At 46.2% G+C, this 20,069-nt stretch overlaps 1 protein-coding gene across 3 annotated transcripts in view; it reads right to left on the bottom strand.

Moving 5' to 3' along the window:
- LOC138261913 (ATP-binding cassette sub-family B member 5-like) overlaps window positions 1-20,069 on the bottom strand; it is a 987,125-nt gene that overhangs the window by 250,220 nt on the left and 716,836 nt on the right. For all 3 annotated transcript variants that reach the window (XM_069211477.1, XM_069211478.1, XM_069211476.1), the window contains 2 exons: window positions 19,531-19,701; window positions 3,297-3,458 (listed from right to left, as the gene is read on the bottom strand). In XM_069211477.1, coding sequence (XP_069067578.1) covers window positions 3,297-3,458; window positions 19,531-19,701 — 333 coding nt within the window. The remainder of the gene's footprint in view (window positions 1-3,296; window positions 3,459-19,530; window positions 19,702-20,069) is intronic.

The following is a 20,069-nucleotide window of genomic DNA, read 5'->3' as shown; positions in this document are numbered from 1 at the left end:
ATTAGGTCCCCTTGCCTAATAAGGCTCATGGAAGGGGACGGTGGGGCACGTGGCCACCCTCCCCTTTAATAAAAAAAAAAAACCCATGGGGGATGTGTTCCCCTGGGACTAAAGAGCATCGGGAATGAGGGCCATATGCCCCCTCACCTTTAAAAAAAAAAAACACATGCCCGGGCGTCCCTAGGGCCTAATGAGGCTCGGGGAGGGGACACTTGGCCCCCCTTTCCTTTATAAAACGTAACACCGTGTAGGGGGGTTGCTGTAGGGCCTGGTCCTCTCCCCTTTTTTGTAAGTTTCTGACCCAGTGGTGGGCAGATGGGGGCCTATAATGACTTGGGGATGGGGAGTCACTTGTCCCCGCCCTTTCCTTGAAAATACATAGGGTCCTGGAGAAAGGGGTCATCAGGGCCCATTGAGGCTTGGGCAGGGGGCCATATGACCCCCCCCTTAAAAAAATGGCCCTGAGAGTTGGGGTCCCCAAGGCCTAATAAGGCTCTGAGAGGTGGGGTATTTGCTATGTAATCCTGGATGTTATTAAGTTTTTCAAAGATGTTTTCGAAAGAGAGAATTTTCCAGAATGTCTTCTTTGAGATAATGGTCCACAATAGGGGACTATTTTGATTCTTGTGGAGTTTGCCATAAAAGAAGTTCCATTTATCACCCAGAAATCAATGTTGCAGTGGACAGGTTTACTAGAACGTAAAAGAGAGCATTCAGTTGTCAAGGGCAGATGCTTTGGACTGAAGATTCGAAATGCAACAAAGAATAACAGCCTATCTCTTGTCACCACATTCCTCTACAAGGAAGTCTTCTTTTGAGCTCTTCAAAAGAAGGTCTTAGTTCAGGGTGGATGAACTGGGACAATGGAGTGAAATTTAATGTTATAGACAGTTAGAGGGGTTGTGAGGTAAAAGTGCAAAAGAAAGGAGTTGAAGCTTGACAAAAGAAGATGTGTAAAATATGTGAAGGTTAAGTTAAGAGACTGGGTGAAAATAAGAGCTCGTGTGGGGTGTATGCTCCATGGTCGAAATTCACCAAAGCACAGAGGGTCGTTAAAATTAAAATAAATGCTGTAAAACATATGATGGAAAAATCTGGAATAAGAGTTAGATTGCTGTGCTTAGCTCTAATATGACTGAGGGCCTGATTTAGACCTCGGCGGAGGGGTTACTCTGTCACAATGGTGATGGATATCCCATTCGCCAAAATCTAAATACCATTGAAAACAATGGTATTTAGATTTTGGCAAACGGGATATCCGTTACTGCTGCAATAGAGTAATCCCTCAACCGAGATCTAAATCAGTCCCTGAATTGCATTCTGATTGTTCAATAGACAAGCAAAGATGTGTTTCTAATGGGGTGGTTGATTCAAGAAACGAAAGGAACTGACTGAGAGGAAGAGTTTACGAAGATGTAACCATCCAAGGTATCAGGATGGTTATGTCAACAGATCAATAGTTAATCAGTGCTTATCTGTAAATGGTAATTGGTTTTATTAGGGAGGGAGGAGTGTGGTATCCACAGTGAATCATCTTACTGGATTCCATTATGGAATGTATGAGGTAATATAGAGTGCAGTGGTTTGGAGCTGATGGCAGTTGCTGCTGGTTTCAGAGGTGTTATAAATAAATGCTCTTCAGTCTTACTTGTTCAAAATTCTTCATTTAGTTTAATCACCTCATTACAGTGTGTCCAGCAGTTTTCAGGTAACAACAGAAATGTCAAGATAATTCAGGTGAATAATGTTCCATTGGCGAGAGACTGGAGTTTTGTCTAGTGGTAGTTTTGACTCATCAAAGTAGGGCACAGGAATAATATGTTTTTTGCAAAGAATGTGTATCAGGCAGATCACAAAACGGTATTTTATGTTGAATACTCAGAGATTTACTGCTTACTTTACAGAGATTATACTGCTACTGGCATTTCATAAGTTACAATCCTAATATTGCACAGTGACCTCTGAACTGCCATCAAGAGCTTTACGCAAACTGCATGGTATAGGTGAGAATGTTATGTTTGTTCCCAGTCTCTTATTAGACTAATGTTGCTAAGAAGGGTTTAAGTAGAAATACATTCTTATTAGTAAAACCTACCTAAACCACTGTAGTACGTTTTAAATCCTGAGTTTGTGCTTCTCTAGAACACACACTAAAAATATACTGCCTACTAATGACATGTGATTTCTACACCTTGTAATCCTCATTGCCGTATGTAACATTTCCTATAGGCTGATTTACACACTTATGATTCATTATCTCTGTATAATATGTGTAATGTAGAGTGCTCTGACACTCTACACTGGTATGAGTTGGGCTATAAAACAAATGAAATTGATGTGAGAGAGGGGCTATGGTGAGATGAAGGTCACTGGTGGAGGGAGAAAGTGAGGGAATTCGTGGAAAAGAAGGTCATTGGGGAGGAGGGGCGCCAAAAACAATTGTTGCACTTGCACCAACAGGGCTAAAGCCGGCGCTACTCGTGATATACAGGATTATTTGAGAAATACATGTAAACAACAATTCTGAAAAACTGAACCTATTAGCTATATTAACCTGCCCAACTGTAATTGTATTTATGTAGCGCTTACTAACCCTGATGACGTGTTGAATAGCTTTTTGGGGAGTAGCATGTTACTTCCAAACTGAAGGTGGATTAGTAGTGGGAAATATAAATTATTATTGGGAGTGGTGAGAGTGATTGACATCTGAGCCTGTTAGCTTGATGAATAGAATAAAGAATAGAATGAAGAACAGACAGAGGAAGGCAGAGTTTAGAAAGGGTTATTTGGGAGTTCATATTAGTGAAAGAGGTTTAGGATGAGTCAGAGAGCCTGTTAGTTCGATGAATAGAATAAAGAATAGAATAACGCATGAATAGAGGAAGGAAGAGATTAGAAATGGTTATTTGGGAGTTCAAACAAGTAAAAGAGGTTTGGGACAAGCCAGAGTGGAGGTAAGGGATATTTTGAAACAGTAGTAAGATGAGTCACAGAGTAATGGGTTTGGAAGGTGTGACAGTATTTTGTAATAATTTTCCCTTTTTTGTTTGCAGTGGGAGGAAAATATTTAAATATGTAGATACATAATCATGCATAAAAGATAAACATACATAAAGATTTTAATGTTTGTTTCAAGTGTTTGTCAGACATGCCACAGTCCTATGCAATTTGCGTTCTTACCACGGAAATATGGTATGCTAAAGTATGTTTGAATTTTGTATTCTTTTCCAGACTCAGTTCGTTAACAATCAACATAACACATAGTTTGAGATGAAAGGCAGAAATTACAAATATACCTGAGCTGTTGCAAGTGCATAGTATAAACCTTTTTTCTCCATTAACTCAGAGTGTGTTCCCTTTTCCACCATTGCTCCATCCTGTAAGGCCACAATGAGGTCTGCATTCCAAACTGTGGTGAGTCGATGAGCTATCACAATTGTTGTCCGCCCTTCACTGGCCTGCGATTTAAGAGAAATATTTAACATACAAAGGCCAATACAAGATAATTTGTTTAGTTATTCAATTATGTCAATAGTTTGGTGAGAAATGTTGCTTTACAGTCACTTTCCAGCCCTTGCCTACATTAAGATATATAGGTATGGGACTGTGGGTGTGGCGTGGAGCTTGTGGTATTTTTGCTCTGAAAAATGCCAGCTACTTGTGTTGGTACTGATGTAGGACCAATGTGATTAAATTTAAAGTTATGAGGGAGTAATTTGTGAAGAGAAGGAAATCAGGCTTTGCTTTGTAAATTGAGGGCAGTTACAGTCTGGCCAGACTGGTTGGTGTCTCCCATAGCCTGCCTTCTCATGGTGCTTTCATTTTTTTATACAGCGGAAACTCGATCAGCAGTATTGGAGCTCTTTATGCAAATCCATCCAATACTGCCGATGGAGTTCCTGCTGTATAAAAATTGAAAGCGCCATGAGCGCAACTCAGAAACAAGAGAAACAATAATAAGAAACTGGTAGTTATATTGCCGATCTAGAACCCCCGCAGAACTTGATCAGCAGTATTTGAGTGATTCGCAAAACTATGAGTTACTTGTCATTGTTCCTTTTGTTTTTCAGTCGCGCTCATGACGGCCATGGCGCATTCAAGTTTTACACAGCACATTGAAGAGTATTAGAGTGCTTTGCATGATGACTGCAAGTTACTTCACATTGTTTCTTTTGTTTTTCATTTGGGCACATGGTGGATATGGTGCTTTCAAGGTTTATGCAGCGCAATGAGCAGTAATGAAGAACTTTGCATGACTACCAGTTACATCTCATTGCTTATTTTGTTTTTCCTACAAGCTCATGGCGGCCATAGAGCATTCAAGTTTGGCACAGCGCAATAGGCAGTATTGGAGTGCTTTGCATGACTGCCAGTTACTTCTCATTGTTTACTTTGTTTCTCATTAGTGCTCATGGCGCCCATGGTGCTTAAAAATTTTACACAGTGCAGTGGGCACTACTGGAGCACTTTGCATGACTACCAGTTACTTCACATTGTTTGTTTTGTTTTTCCTTCGCCCATTGTGCTTTCATTTTTACACAGCACAATGGGCAACATTAGAGCGTTTTGCATGACTACCAGTTACTTCACATTGTTTTTTAGTTACCTCATATCACAGTTACAGAGATGACAGTGCATCCCGGTTGCGCACAGCTTACAAAATGTCAGCGTAAATCTTCTTTAACTATAGTTAAGCACTTACATTTTGTTCATCATTGTATAGAGCTGTGATACTCTATCCTTCAGAATTCTTGTTTCACTGTTTCTCATTAAAAGTTTGCTTTTGTCATGCATGGACTTGTAGAGCTGCTTGCTCAGTGGTATTATGTGGCAGGTAAGGACAAAATTATGAGGCAGAGTTCACCAATTTATGTTTAAAAAAAGTCCACTTATCCATTTACAATGCCAGCAGCTCTAACTCTCGCAAATGAGAGACCTATTGCACTGAAAATGCTTGTTTGATTTTTGGTCATGCCACATAGTAATCACATTCACCTAGGCCCAGTCTTTTTAAACAAATATGTTCTGGATGTAGCCATGAACTGGGAAGGGGAACCAAGCACACTGGAGTGACTGGGGACTACCGTCCCTGTCATGGGTTTCATGTGGGGAGTCAATGGTGGCACCATACCGTGTTAGGGTTTTACCTGTAAGATCTTAACACGTTTACTGGCTCATTCATCGAAAGTTCTGCTGCTCATGATGACCCCGAGTCCAGAACATGACATCCCATGTGTTGCACAAATACTTGAGTGCTAGTGTGACGTGCATGGATGGCACAGGTCTGCAGATTCCATTTTGAAGGCCCACAACCTGGGCGAGAGCACAGGATGGGGGAGAGGTTGCTTTCTTCAGACAGCATATGTGTATTGCTAACATCGCCTAAATGGGAAGAGAAAGCCATCGGATGCTATGGGGAGGAAAAAGGACACGCTAAGTGTATCACTTCCTCATACATTGGGCTGTAAATGACTCTGACTTTAGCTACGATTAGGTAGATGGCAGGAGGTACAGAGTAAGGCATGCATAATCTGTTGTACGAGAAAGGAGACCTTTGAAGAGGCACAGATATTCTTGATTCCTGCAAGGGTGGGTTATAAATAGCTGGGTGCTCTTTGTACTTCTGTGATCAGCACTCCACCTAGAGAATGTCCTGGTTGGCATAACATCTTTGCAGAGGCCAGGCATGGAAGGTGGCCCGACATGGATGCATGAAAGGGGAACTGACCCAAACCAGCTGCAAGGAAACAGACCTGAAACACCCATCTTCTGTGTTCGAAATCAGTTTAAAGTTGGGAGCACAAGATCCACCTTTGTTTGTTGTTGTAGTCTATTTTGCCAAGGAATGGGTGCTCCTAAGAATACTCGGGGACCCCCACGCGAATAAGGGTTGGTGTTGAACTGGCAGTCAACTCCACAAAAGCTACAGAACAATACCTGGAGTCTGATCTTAAGGAGGAATAACTGGACTGTCCTAGATGCTAAGATATCCAGCCTATGTGTGAGGGATGGAAGCACCACCCTGCAGGAAGAGAGGATGGAGGGAGGGACTGCTGTAATTGACCCTGGTGTAGGATCCATCTGACAGACTCGCTAACCAAGTGTGCCGATGGAAGTGTGACCAAGTGGTAGGTTTGAATCAAGCTCGGAAAAACCCCTGCTGGTGACACATGTGCCCCACAAGTGCACTGTGTGACTGCAACAGTGTCAAGTGTGCTGGGGGGTCTGGACCAGTTCTGAAGATTAGGTGACCCAAGAGGTGCCTTGACAACTCCTCATAAAGATTTGAGGGAGCTGCTTTGAGGCAGTGTATACCAGAGTTGAGGAACTGTTACCTACAAGAATGTGGCGATCACTCTCAAAAAGAAGCCCCAAGGACTCACTGGAGTATCAGAGTGATTTGCAGTGTGAAGCAGGATTGAGCCATAATCTACAGCTGCTGCCAGGAAGAAAACCTCAGACAGAAGCCTTCTCACCTGATGCAACCCATCAAATTGCATGCTGCATGGCCCTGGAGAGGACTGCTGTGCTGCCGTCTAAAGACCTCCTTCTACATGTGAGAGGGCCAAACATGGCCCAGATCATTGTGTGTTTTGAAAACTCCCAGTTAGAAAAACTAGACGGGAAAGGAGACTCTGGAGAGGTTAGCCTGAGACAAAGCCAGGAAGGGAGTGTTCGAGAACCAAACTCTCTGAGCCCTATAGTCCAGTTTCCTCCTAGAGTCATTGTGTGTAGGTCCAAAAATTTGCTATCAGATATTTCCCAAGGCAATCACTGCCACTGATTTCTAGTGTTCAGTTGACACAGCTCCAGGAAAGAACTCCTTGGGAGGGCTAAGTATAGCTCAGATCCTGAAACTGTAACTGGCTCTCCAAACAGTGAAGGCTGATGAGGAAGGGAAGGGAAGGGATCTTGAGATGGGAAAAGCTATGATTAGCTTGCCAGGAACAAAAAACAGGAGAAGAAAGAAAGTGGAAGAATGGGCCAGTGCAGAAGAAAAGTATGAGAGGGAAAGGGAGGACAAGGAAAAGGAGAGAAAATTAAAATGAAAGCATATTGCTTTCAAGAGGGATACGCTTAGGATGCCCCTGGGAAAAGCAATTCCACTCCAGACTCTTCTGGAGTGCTTGCCCAGGTTCCAAATGACATCATACACATGTATGTGGAAGGACAAGATATTTTGGAACCATCTGTGAGTTTTGAGATTTCTTGTAAGCTTCAGGTTTTGAATGATGTGTCCAAGGCTGCAACGGTGATCAGATGGATGCCACTAGAATTAACAGCAGTCACTGGAAGTATACCAGTGGCTGAGCAAATGGTGTCTGAGCAGAAGAAAGAAGTTCTGATTAGGAGATCTGGATTAAAACCAGCTCGGTATTTGCAGACCTTTAGATACATTAAGTGAGTGGATGGGGTTACATTTGAAACTTGGATTCACAGCATGTTATGTGATTTGAATGTGTGAGAGAGAGGAATGGAGGTTACTAATTTTCATGAACTGAAGCAGCTGATTGTTGCCAGCAATTCACAAAATGTTCTACCCTACTTAGGCAATACCTATCAGATGTGACAGAAAAGGATCCAAAGAAATGTTCAATGTTGGCTGAAAATTGGCTAGCCAACCGAGTTTATAAAGGGCTGGAGCAGCATGGTTCTAAGACAAAGTGGAAGAGGAACTCATCGTGGACTGGTTCCAATCCGGAAGGGAAAGGTCAGGGCAAATCCCAAGATTTCACATGGGGACTGAAGAAAAATTGAATTGGGTTCTTAGTCAGGAACAAAGGAAAGAAATATGGGGATCAGAAGGATCTCCCAGGTCCAAAGTGATAAGTTGCTTCAACTGTGACAAGGAGGACACTTCATTCGAGACTGTCAGTTGAAGGACTCTGTACCAACCACACACATTATAGCTAGTAAACCAACCAAAAGGAATTGACCCTGTTGCTTTTAACCTAATTGTGATGGACATTCAGCAGAGAGACCCAGATGCTCTGAAGCTCATACACCCAAACATAATGGGGTTTGTGCTGAAAGATAGCATCAATGGGAGGAAGGTGCCTGCCCCAAGGGTTACAGTAGCTCGTATAACTATGGCAGAAAGGATGTATACCTATCAAGATTCTGCAAGTTCCTAAAAGCAAAGACTTAGGGCCATATGTACGAAGATATTTTCCCATTGACACAAAATGGGTAAACCCTTTGATACATCTGGCCCTTAGTATCCTGTGGAGAGGACATGGAGTATCGATTGCCTGAACGGAGTTGGAGTGCAATGGCAGATTGCCCATAGTATACACACAGGGAACGGGAAGCAAGATGCTGGATGCCTCCTAGGTAATGACCTGATTACCCATGGTTTAACAAGGGGACCCAAAACCTATATTGCTTGTACATCATCAGCTGTGTAGGCCACAGCACAGGCTGCATGTCAATCTCAGGAGGAGACTGGGACCATTCCCTTTTTTCAGAAACCGGAACATGGTAGACAGTGGACCAGGACAGGCTCGGAGAGAACACTTGCTATGGCCATGGTACCACTGAAAGACAGAAAGGAGAGTAAGATCCCTGAAGCGGACCAAGTGTAGAAGTCTGGGTCTAAACTGCTAGGGTTATTGCTTGCTGGGGGACCTCACTGGATGGAATTCTATAAGGCACACGTTTAGTGCCACACACTTGTGGGACTTCGGAAAGTGACCCAGAACTGGTTAGCGAAGGAGTGGTCAAAGACACTATGGCCCTGAAGTTGGGTGGTTGATTCCATCCTGTACATGAACCCCTGTTTACACACAGGATGGAATTAACAATAGTTATAGGATTCATTAAATAACCCAACCTCAGAGACGATCTCACCGAAACCCAGGATAGAGGCTGAAACATCAGTATCGTAGCCTGAATGTCCTAGACTTGCTACTGAGGAGGATAAGCCTGAAACTACACTGTCCAGAACAGTTCCCATGAAAGTGAGCATCTGAGAGGGACTCAGGTGTGACTTCCACATATTGATTGCGAACCACAGCAAATGCAGGAGGTATGCCGTAACCTGGAGATGGGAGATGACAGCTTGGGGCAAGCCCGCCTTCAACAGTCACTCATCAGGCTAGGGGAAGACTGGCACCCCTGATATCCGCATATGAGCTGCGACCACAACCATCACCTTGGTGATTACCCAAGAGTAATCCCTAGACTCCCGTGTCTGAGTTGTGGCCGGGAATGCACTTTGGAAGTAGAAGCCTGGAGCACCAAGCTCTCCGGAATAGGGTGTTGGGTCAGGAAGTCTGAGGTCCCTGGAACGGGGCTGTGGCGGCCGGCAAACGTCCTATCCACAGGAACCCCTGTGCTGTGTTTGGACCAAGTCCCCAGAAGGTTCAGTGAGGGATTTGTTGAACATGAGCAGACGTTCAGGAGAGAAAGCTCCAGTTGCAGCACCTCTGTCAAGATGTTGATCTGGACTGCCACCGAAGGCAACTGAAGGTCAAGGACCTCTGCCGCCCTTCGCACCAGTTCGGGCTGGACTGTTCTGGTAGGGCAAACGAACGACTGATTAAACCCAGATTTGTGACTGGGGTGAGTGTTTGAAAAGTTTCAGCACTCCGTCCATCATCCTTTTGTGTTGTTAAAGTCGCCCTAAGTGGTAAAGGTATATCCAGACATGGGTCTCATGCTCACTGTGCCTGGCTGATTACGGGTGATACCGTGAAACTGGTCCCAGGATGCTAGTTTCCAGTCCAGTGATAACCTGGCCTGGCAAGTTGGGCTGGACTGTTCCCATGGGGAACAGGGTCAAGACTGATTTGCATATAGCTGATTCCAAATTGGGATGGCATGGTGTACAAATGAACGATGGATTGAACCCAGATCTGTGACTGGGAGTGAGTGTTTGAGAAGTTTCAGCACTTTGTCCATCATCCTTTCGTGTTGCTATAGTCTGCACCACCATGGCATAGGTAGTTACCTTCCCCATAGCCATGGTAGGGGGAGAAAGGATGCTGGTATCCGGAGATGTGTCCAGTCTGCAAGCATCACTCAGTTCCTCACACAAGTATATATCCTGGTCTTTAGGCTGGTATTCTAAAGGGCCCTGTGACCCCCCCCCCCAGTCCTCCTCGAGGTCTAGCCTTTCAGAATATAGCTGAGGCCCCAACCTGTTGGCGCTGGAATCAGCGTTGGTTGACGCGGCTCCATGTCAGATTCAAGGATAGAAATGGGGCTGCTGCCAGGAGCGTCAGTATAGGAACCAGTATTGGGGAAGGTTGCAGTGGCACGACTGGATTCATGGGAGCTCTTCAGAGCTGGGGGTCAGAGCTGCTGGTGTGGAACCAGATGTGGGCCCCCTTTGACTCCGCAGGGCCCAAAAACACTCCAGAGGGGTTCATGGCCTCTAAAAACTACTTACACTGAGTGGGGGGTTGCTCTTCCTACCAGAAAGTTGGGGCAGTGCAGAGTTAATCCATGTGTAGGCTCCAAAGAGCCATGCCTAGAAAGCTGATGGTCCATCATTGTGTCAGCCGACAGATGAGAAGTCGAAGCACACTTCAACTTCTTGTGATTTCTGTGTCTCTTGCCTGAGTGTCCTGAGGATTTAGAATGGGATGAAGAGGATCTGGGATTCCTGGAACAGTCCTGTGACCTTCCTCTCAACTGAGACTTCCATGGAGTCGCATGGCGTGGAGTCACCTGCCGGGCCGCTAGCTGCCTTAGGGACCGTTACCTCAAAGCCTTCAACACCAAGGGCCAGCAGTTGGTGCACGACTTGGAGTTATGGTCGTGCTACAGATACCATTGACACATGAAGTGTGGGTCTGTCACCGACATGGTGTGGTCACTGACGCCACAGGGTTAAAAACCTGTATTTCTTGATTACACTTCAGTGACACACCAGGAGGATATCCTCAAAAAACATCAACAAAAAGTTGCAAAAGGCCTGTCAAAAACTAACAGAGGGGTAGCTCTACTCTCGGATCAGAGCTGGCTGGCACGGAAAGAAAAGAACTGATGTCAGTGCCATGGTGGCACCTATATAGGTGATGTGGACATCACTTCTGTGTGTACAACGGCATGTGGAGCCGACCAGTGCCAACTATCGTCGAGCAGGGGTACTCCTCATGAAAAATCTTCTAGATCGAGTCTGACCCCTGGAGAGAATTCAAAGCTAAGGAATCTGCACCTAGAAGTCTCTATCAGGTACGCATGTGCTTCAAGTGAATTAGCGGCCACAAGCAGATGACACTTGCCTCCTAACAGTGTCAAACTGATGCATAATTGCTGAGTTACCAAAAAAATGTGAGAGCCTTAAGGCTAAAGACCAAGGCCCTCATAATGAACATGGCGGCAATCACTGCCAACCGCCGTGGCGACAGAGAACAGCACACAGCCCTATAATGATGCCAAAAACTAAAACCTCAAAAAATCCTGCAACCTCCAGCCACCGTCAGGGCCCATGATGGCAGAAAGGCTGTACACCTCACCCCGCCACCGCCATGCAGACAAAACCTTAGCCCACCAAATAATGATGCACAAATCACCGTGGCAGATAGTGGATGTTGAACGACCACTGGTGGTACGGACCACCACGGCCATCAATGGGACTCAACTACAACAAATGCACACACTGGCAAGTTTGAAACCCACACACCTGACATACGTCCACAACACTATAAAACACTCACATACACACCCCAACAATTCTTTGCAACGCCAATTGCACAAATGAGACTGACAACCCTACAGGCAAACTGAACACAACATAACAAAAGTCACAAACACAAATACACAACAGTACCCTCACCAATACACCCATAACACCACACCCATAACACACACCATGGCACCCCCTAAGCACCCACGCTTCACAGATAGGGAGCCATGTCACGTAGGCTCTCATTATTCTAATGAGACTACTGGATTTTGAGCTGCAGAATCGCCTGTGGTGTGGGAGACTAAGGGGGTCATTCTAAGTTTGGCGGGCGGCGGTTGCCGCCCGCCAAACGGTAACCGCCAATTGGCCGCTCCGCGGTCAAAAGACCGCAGGGCCATTCTGACTTTCCCACTGGGCCGGCGGGCGCCCGCCAAGGGACCGCCCGCTGGCCCAGCGGGAAAGGGCCTGCAACACAGAAGCCGGCTCCGAACGGCTCCGAGTGTTGCAGGTGTGCGACGGGTGCAGTTGCACCCGTCGCGCTTTTCACTGTCTGCTAAGCAGACAGTGAAAAGCATACTGGGGCCCTGTTAGGGGGCCCCTGCACTGCCCATGCCAGTGGCATGGGCAGTGCAGGGGCCCCCAGGGGCCCCAGGACACCTGTTCCCGCCATCCTGTTTCTGGCGGTGAAAACCGCCAGAAACAGGCTGGCGGGAAGGGGGTCGGAACGCCGCCATGGAGGATTCTCCCAGCCAGGGCTAATCCAGCGGCCGCCGGACCCGGTTTTCCAACCACGGCTTTACAGCCGCGGTCGGAATGGGCACTGAAGCACCGCCAGCCTGTTGGCGGTGCTTCCGTTGCCCGTGGCCATGGCGGTCTTTGACCGCCAAGGTCGGAATGAGGGCCTAAGTCTAACCCACTCTGGATGACACCTGTCGCTCCAATCCAGGTTTTGCTCCGGCTAACTAGTAGTGCCTCATCTCTACCCAAGGATAGAGATGACTGGGCAGCCAGGCGCATGACATACTTGGCTTCTCAGGGAAGTCGTGGTCACTCAGTTCTCATCCGGGTTCTCTCATTTACAATTCGGTCTCATATATAAATGACAAACAGAAGCTGTATATGTTTCAATAATGAGTTTAATAAAACAACTGCATCTTAGATAGCAAAGCGTGAGCTGCAATAACCAGGATGACACATGACAGTATTAAAATTGTGACGAGAAGAGTGAAGCATAAAAACAACGCTATCATATTGTCACTATGATCAATGGACTAGCTCCTACATAGGCTATGATAGAGCACAGCATGTTAAACTCTAATTCTTCCCTTCAGGTTCCCCTGGGAAGACATCAACCCCCATACCTGAGCAAAGGCCTGTGGTCTGCGTTAGCATCTGTAGCGAAGCATTCAGCAATCAGCATACAGTTGTGGTTCCCTGGCCCACCACAAGTCCCAGGGCAAGCATACAGTAAAACCCTGTCCCCTACTTCGACTAACTAGAGACATTAATGCCCTTATACAGAAACAATACACGGAATACACTATGGAAAGGTATACTCAATTGAGCTTATTAGAAAGAAGGAGGAGTATAAAAGCACATCTAAAACAAGAGGCTATCGATAGATTTTGGATCAATGTAAGAGAAGCAGCTTTTAATGGCAATTCAAGGTGCTTTTGGTCATTGGTAGCAGATGGGTCCGGCTCGAGAACTAGCTCTCTTCCAATTGCCATTAATGAGTCAAGGTGGAGCACTTTTATTTCTGTCCTCTATGCATCTAACAGATATACTGTGGAGCTTCCTTCAATCGGTGACAACCCATCATGCTCTTACCCTACTATGAAAGAAATTGAGGTAATTATTAGAGGCTTGCGTAGTTCTGCAGAAATGAGCAAAATATTATTTCAGGTCTTTAAGTGTTGCTATGACACCAGAAAAATTCCACCATCCTGGAAAGATAGTATTATTGTTCCCCTTTTCAAGAAAGGGAACGTAATAGTCCTGGGAATTATCATCATATTGCTCTGCTGGATTGAGTGGGTAAAATATTTGCTAAATACTTGCTCTCCCAGATTAGTGACTGGGCAGAAAGAAACAAAATCATCCCTCTAGAGCAATCGGGCTTTCGAGTTAAACACGGTACAATTGATAACATCTTGGCCCTTCAGGTAATAAACGAGAAATACGTAACTCTGAGCGGAGAGGTGATCTAGGCAGCCTTTATTGACTTTTCCACAGCATTTGATAAGGTAGATCGGATTATATTATGGGCAAAGCTTTCTCGACTAGGCATGCCTGGTATGCACCTAGATTTGGTGATAGCCCTGCATTCTTCCACCTGGAGTAGGGTTCTGTTAGGGGGCGATAAGGGTATATCCCATGAAATACCAACTCAGAATGGTTTAAAACAAGGTTGTATGTTAGCCCCAATGCTGCTCACCTATCCCAGTGTGAGGGTTTCCCCCTATATTAGGTGGAAGGCCCATACCCTGTTTGCTCTATGCCGATGATATAATCATATTGGATCGTACACCAATAGGGTTAATTAATCGTCTTTAGGCCTTGGGGCATTTCACAGAAGCCCATTTCTTAAAAATAAACTGTTCCAAAAGTAAAATCTTGTGTTTCCACAGTAAAAAAGGTTTAAATATGGTAATTTCCATTGATCATTGGGTGCTCAGAAGCTTGAGAGGGTAAACTCATACATTTTTGGGTAAAATTGTCTGCTGGAACCTCAGCGATAGGGCACACATAGAACAAAACCAGCGGAAAACTCTATCCCAAGCTAATGGCTTAAATACCCTTTATAGGGCCACTGGTCAGAGACATTTCAAACACCTCTTAGAGGTGTACAGGGCAAAGATTCCTCTGTCTTTACTCTAAGGCCTAGAGCATGTTGAAGTCTTGAAATGGGGTTTCGTAGATAAATTAGAGGGTCGCATTTTGAGGAAACTCTCTTCCAAAAACTCGGCTCTCTCCGCAGCAACCTTAAGGCTTGAGATGGGCCTGCAAAGGGCTTTTATTCAAGGTCTTGCTGGGGTGGTACGTTGGGTGGTCAGTATGATGAACTGTGGAGATAATTCTTTGAGATCACTATTAAAAAAAGAAGTCTTGGCTGGCAGCAGGTCAAAATACACAATTGGCAGGAATTTCATACACGCTATAGATTTCCAACAGTTAGATCCTGCCTCCATTCCTACACTTCCACAATCACAGTTAAAAGCCATCCTTAGACATTTAACCTGGTTCACAGGCCTCCGTCGGGACAAAAAAGCTTGCTCACATAGGCAGGGTTTTCAATTTGTAACCAACACTGTTCGTCTGAGAAAAACGCAGCCCTACCTCAGCTGGAACCTGCCTCACGGGATCAGGCGATACTGGCTCTTGCTGCATCAGGGGTTGCTCCCCCTCAACTCATTGTGGGCCAGATGGTATGGTTCTCCAGCTTCTTGTAATTTCTGTCATAATGGCGATCAAGACCTAACCCAAGTAGTTTTCATATGTCTGGCCTTGCTGTTTCCTCGCCGTAAGTGGATACAGCCTATCTGTCTCAAACTTTCTGCACGCACAGCTTCTGAGCTAATGTTGGCCTTCTTCGACCCCCCCTAATGAGATGTTTCGATACAGCGTTTTAAACTTTTTTTAAAGCTTTTTATCATTGTATTAAATTCAATTATCAAATTTCGTTTAAAGTCTGTTCAGGAATAATGTTTGCTTTACGCAAATAGATGCTTCTAGGGGGGGTGGGCGGTTGTTGTACATATAATATTGTGTTATTTATTCATTTTATGTATTTATTCTTTCTATGTGGACCTCTATAGAGTTCGTATCATAATAAACTTAAACTGACAAACTGACACAGACGATATGTGTTATGTACAACGTTAGGCACATGTGTGCAAAGTGAACTCTGTTGTAATGGCAACCCAGTGTGGACACATTTCATAAGATGGGTGCATGTGAGAATCAGTCACTCATGTGAGCAAGCGACTAAGGGCTGAGATTTGGAGGCCCTGAATGGGGACCCTGGCCAGGATATATGTACGTGGTGCTAGCAAGATGGCAGCCTCCTGCCATCCAGGTCTGATGGCGTGGAAGTGACATCATTCCGCTGGCAGTAGTCGTCATGGCGGAAGGCGGTGTTCACCGCCGTGCACCCAATCATTGGATTATATGGTTGTCAATGGGGAACCCGGGCTTATCATGATTGCTGCCAGCGGTGACAGCGCACACCGCCGCGGAACGTATACCATGTCGTTACACCCATGACACTTGACTCCTGATTCCCGTGCAAGTAAGACTCCACCATGTGTGCTGGTGTGTCCTAACTCTGGTCACTGCAATGGCGCGAGTCACAGGGGAACGGGCCCCAGCCTTCACCATGGAAGAGCTCGAGAAGCTGGTGGACGGGGTCCTACCCCTGAATGCCAAGTTATATGGGCGACCAGAGGAGTGGGTGAGTTGGCGGATGTCTTGCTTGGATGTGTGTGTGATGGTGGCGGATGCCTGTATGCGCGTGTGTTCGATTGGTAACTGCACAGCAGTAGATTGTGTGGCATGTACTGTTTGTGAGTTGGTAACATTACTTTTTGAAATGTCCGTTCCATAGGGGACGACATGTCATCTGTTTGAGATGCCCACATCCTGACGTCTGTTTTTCTGATCTGTGTGTCACATACAGGTCAGCTCCAATCAGAACAGAGGACTGTGGTAAGCCATCGCCAAGGAGGTACAGACCCTGGGTGTCTACAACTGGCGGAGCACCCACTGCGGGAAGCGGTGGGAGGACCTGAGGCGCTGGGCCAGGAAGACCTGCGAGGCCCAGCTGGGGAAGGCCTCCTAACGAGGAAGGGGTGCCCGTCGGACCCTGATCCCCCTAATGGCCCACATTTTGGCAGTGGCCTATCTGGATTTGGATGGGTGCTTGAAGGCAGCACATCAGCCACAAGGGGGTGAGGACCAACACTGTTTAATACTACTTTGATGGATGTGTTTGGGTGCTGTGGTATATATGCTGTGTGGTGCCAGGCACTCTGACAGGTGTGTTCCTGCAGTCCTGCCCCCCATAGACACGGAAATGGTGTGGGGCAGGTGTGGACGGTCCAAATAGGCCCAAGGGGACCAGTGAGTTAGAGAGTGAGGGGAGTTGCACGGGGGAGGTAACTACCACTGGCGGTAGTGACTTTGATTTCTCCTCCGATGGCAGCTCCCTGGTGGTGGCGGACCCTAGTGGTCCCAACCACTCTGTCATCTTCCACCACCCCCATGCCATCTCTGCCCTCCCAGTTGCTCCCCACCTAGTTGCCTGTGCCCGCTCACCCAGGCGGGTGGGCATCTCCTTCGCCCCAGGCACCTCATCCCCTGCCCCAGTCAGCCCTGCTGCCCTCACGGAGGAGGCTATTGACCTCCTGAGGACCATTTCTGTAGGGCAGACAACCATCGTGAATGCCATCCAGGGGCTAGCATCCCAGATGCAGCGCTGCAATGCATACCTGGAAGGTATTCACAGTGCCATGTCTGGCCTACAGAGATCTTTTCAGACTCTGGCCTCCTTTTTGATGGCAGCCAGTGTCCCTTGTCTTTCCGTCCCCCCTCCAACCACCTCTACCCCTTCCAGCACCCCACTCCCTTCACCCATCCCATGCACACGTCCAGACAGCCATGCACAAACATCAACACACAAGAAGCACACAGACAAACACCACACTTCCCACCACAGGCATACACCCACCCAACATACAAAGGCACACACAACAATATCCACTTCCCCCAGTGTGTCCACCTCTCCCGCCTTCCTGTCAACTCAACATGCACACCCACAAGCACTGCACCCTCAGTCACTGCTGCTTCCTCATTCTTGCAGTCACCACAACATCTGACATCCAGTCATCCACCCCAGACACCACACCTGCACTCACCACAACTACATTGACTGACACATGCAGCACACTCACAAGACCTGCAGACACCCAGACAACATCCATGTACACTGGCAGCCTGTCTTGTCCCACTGTGTCACCCCACTCCTCCCAATACACTCAAACATTCACAGACACCCACACAACATACATCCACCACACATAAGCATAATGTACAGGCACCTGTATCCATGTCCGGCACACCTACACCTGGTACAAGCACTCCCTCTACCTCCACTCCCTCAACTTCCTTCAAATCAACCCCAACTGCCCCTAAGAAACTTTTCCACTCCTGTGTTGACCTGTTTGAACCCACTGGCCCACCCCATCCCTAAATGTGCACATCTCCTTGCCCAGTCCACTCCTTCGTCGTCCAAGTCTGCCCCAGTTCACGCTTCCCATTACTGTGCCCCTTCTCCAGGGACGAAGAAGGCCAGCGTTGCCCCTGGTCCCTCGGTCACCCCCAGGTCCAAGCCCATTCCCCCACCTTCCAAGGGCAAGCCGAAACCCCTTTCACCTCCCAAAAGTAAGCCCAAACCACCCCCTTCCAGACGTAAGTCCCCACCCTGCCACCCCTTGCCTCTGTTCCCTGAGGTGCCTGGCTGCCCCATTGATGTCCCTTTACAGTGGAGTATCCTATGCACATGTGGGAGTCAAGTACAGCATATTTGGGCCCTTCAGGGTGTTCGGTATGGACTGGCCAAAGGCCTTATTTGGACATTACATTGTTCTACTTATATTAAAGTTTGAGTGCCCAGTGGTGCTGTTGGCACAATATGGTGACATTGTTAATCATTTAATTGTGGCAGTGTGGTGTGCACATGTGTGTACTTTGGTCCCGGTCTTTGTTGCCTTGTGTCGGGTAAGTACATCTTGTTCTAGTGTGTATGGTGTGGGATGGAGTGAGGGGTTAGGAGTGTGTTGCAGGGTGGGTGTGATGGGTGTGTAACTGTGCCCTTTCTTCCCATGTGTACTAGATTGCGGTACTTACCATTGTTGTCTTCGTCGGCAGTCATGGTCGTAGAGGTGTATGGCAAGGAGCAGCACTGGCATTATTTGCAACTCTCTCTCCATGTCTGCTTCGGCGTGTTATGTGTACCTCCGGTGAATGTTTCTTTTTATTTAGTTTGTTTCCGCCACGTGGTTCCCGCCCCGGAACTTACGGCCGTCTTGTGCTTCATTATTTGGTGGGCAGGTGGGGCCTTTCGGCTGGCCTGTGGGCGGCCTCCTCTGTCCTCGTCGCCATTCCAATGCTGGCGGTGTGTGGCTAGACCGCTACTTGTTTCTCATGTGCTTCATTATTTGGCAGTCCGGAGTGCCAGCCTGTTGGCAGTAGTTACCGCCACTGCCGGTGGAGAGGTGTTTTCCGCCATGTTCATAAAGACCACCCAAGTGACTTTATCATCACCTAATATACACTAAATATCTTACAGATTAATTGTTATGCATGTCACTTTTTTGATAAATTATACCTTTTTCCTTTTAAGATCACAGCAGCATACCCCTTCATACGAATCTTACTCATGCTTTTTCTTCAAGTTCACAAACCTTGCTTATTTACTCTTTTTACATTATTCCTTCAGTTTTAAGTGACCTCTGTGTTATTCACCAAGAGATATTAAGGTATTATGTACACCGTAAAGAGATGCAATACTTTATTTTCTTCAACATATTTAGGCCAACCAAAATTAGTGTAAACCTTGACTTTAAACTTTCCTATACGTCAGATGAGGCTCATGTACGACATGTGCCATTGGATAATCTTATAACCCCATTTAATGGCAATGTTTAGTAAGAGAGAAAATAATGGACCACTGGACACAGAGCAAAGGTTAGTAATAAAAACCATAGGTATAAACAGGAATAGACAGTATATTGGAAATTCCCTTTTTGCATGAGTTGAATATTGAAAAAGCCTCTTAATTTAAGGCAGTACCTGTCTAATTACAAAAGAACCTAAATAGGTAAAGCATTCATTACCTTTTCAAGTGCTGCTTGGACAACTGACTCACTTTCGGTGTCAAGGGCAGAGGTGGCTTCATCAAGCAACAAAATTTTAGGGTTTCGGACCAATGCTCGTGCAATGGCTATTCTCTGCTTCTGGCCACCGCTCAGCTGGGCACCTCTTTCACCCACAAGTGTATCAAATTTCTAAACATAAGACAATGTAAAAGGAGTGTAAAAATTACATATATTACATATTTTTCTTCCCAACACACCTTTAAAATAACGTACTGTATAATGATGAAAAACATATTGGGCCCAATTCACAATGCAAATTGATTCCTAAATGTACATTTACAACTGAATGCAGCCTGCCAGAAATTCACAAAGAGATTTCTGACTTGTATATCATATAGGAGGGTGGAAGCCTCTGCCATGTGTGCGGGGAACTCTGCACTCAAAAATCCCACTAAAAGGGTGAGAAGTAGGTATTTCAACATGGATTGCAACGGAACTTTGAGAATGTGCACAAACATGAATATCTCTGGATGTTTAACTCATGTTGTCAAAGGCTG

Source organism: Pleurodeles waltl, chromosome 10 (assembly GCF_031143425.1).
Source record: "Pleurodeles waltl isolate 20211129_DDA chromosome 10, aPleWal1.hap1.20221129, whole genome shotgun sequence".
Taxonomy (NCBI): Eukaryota; Metazoa; Chordata; class Amphibia; order Caudata; family Salamandridae; genus Pleurodeles; species Pleurodeles waltl.
The sequence above is the reverse complement of the archived record's forward strand: the minus strand, read 5'-3'. Positions and strand labels throughout refer to the sequence as shown.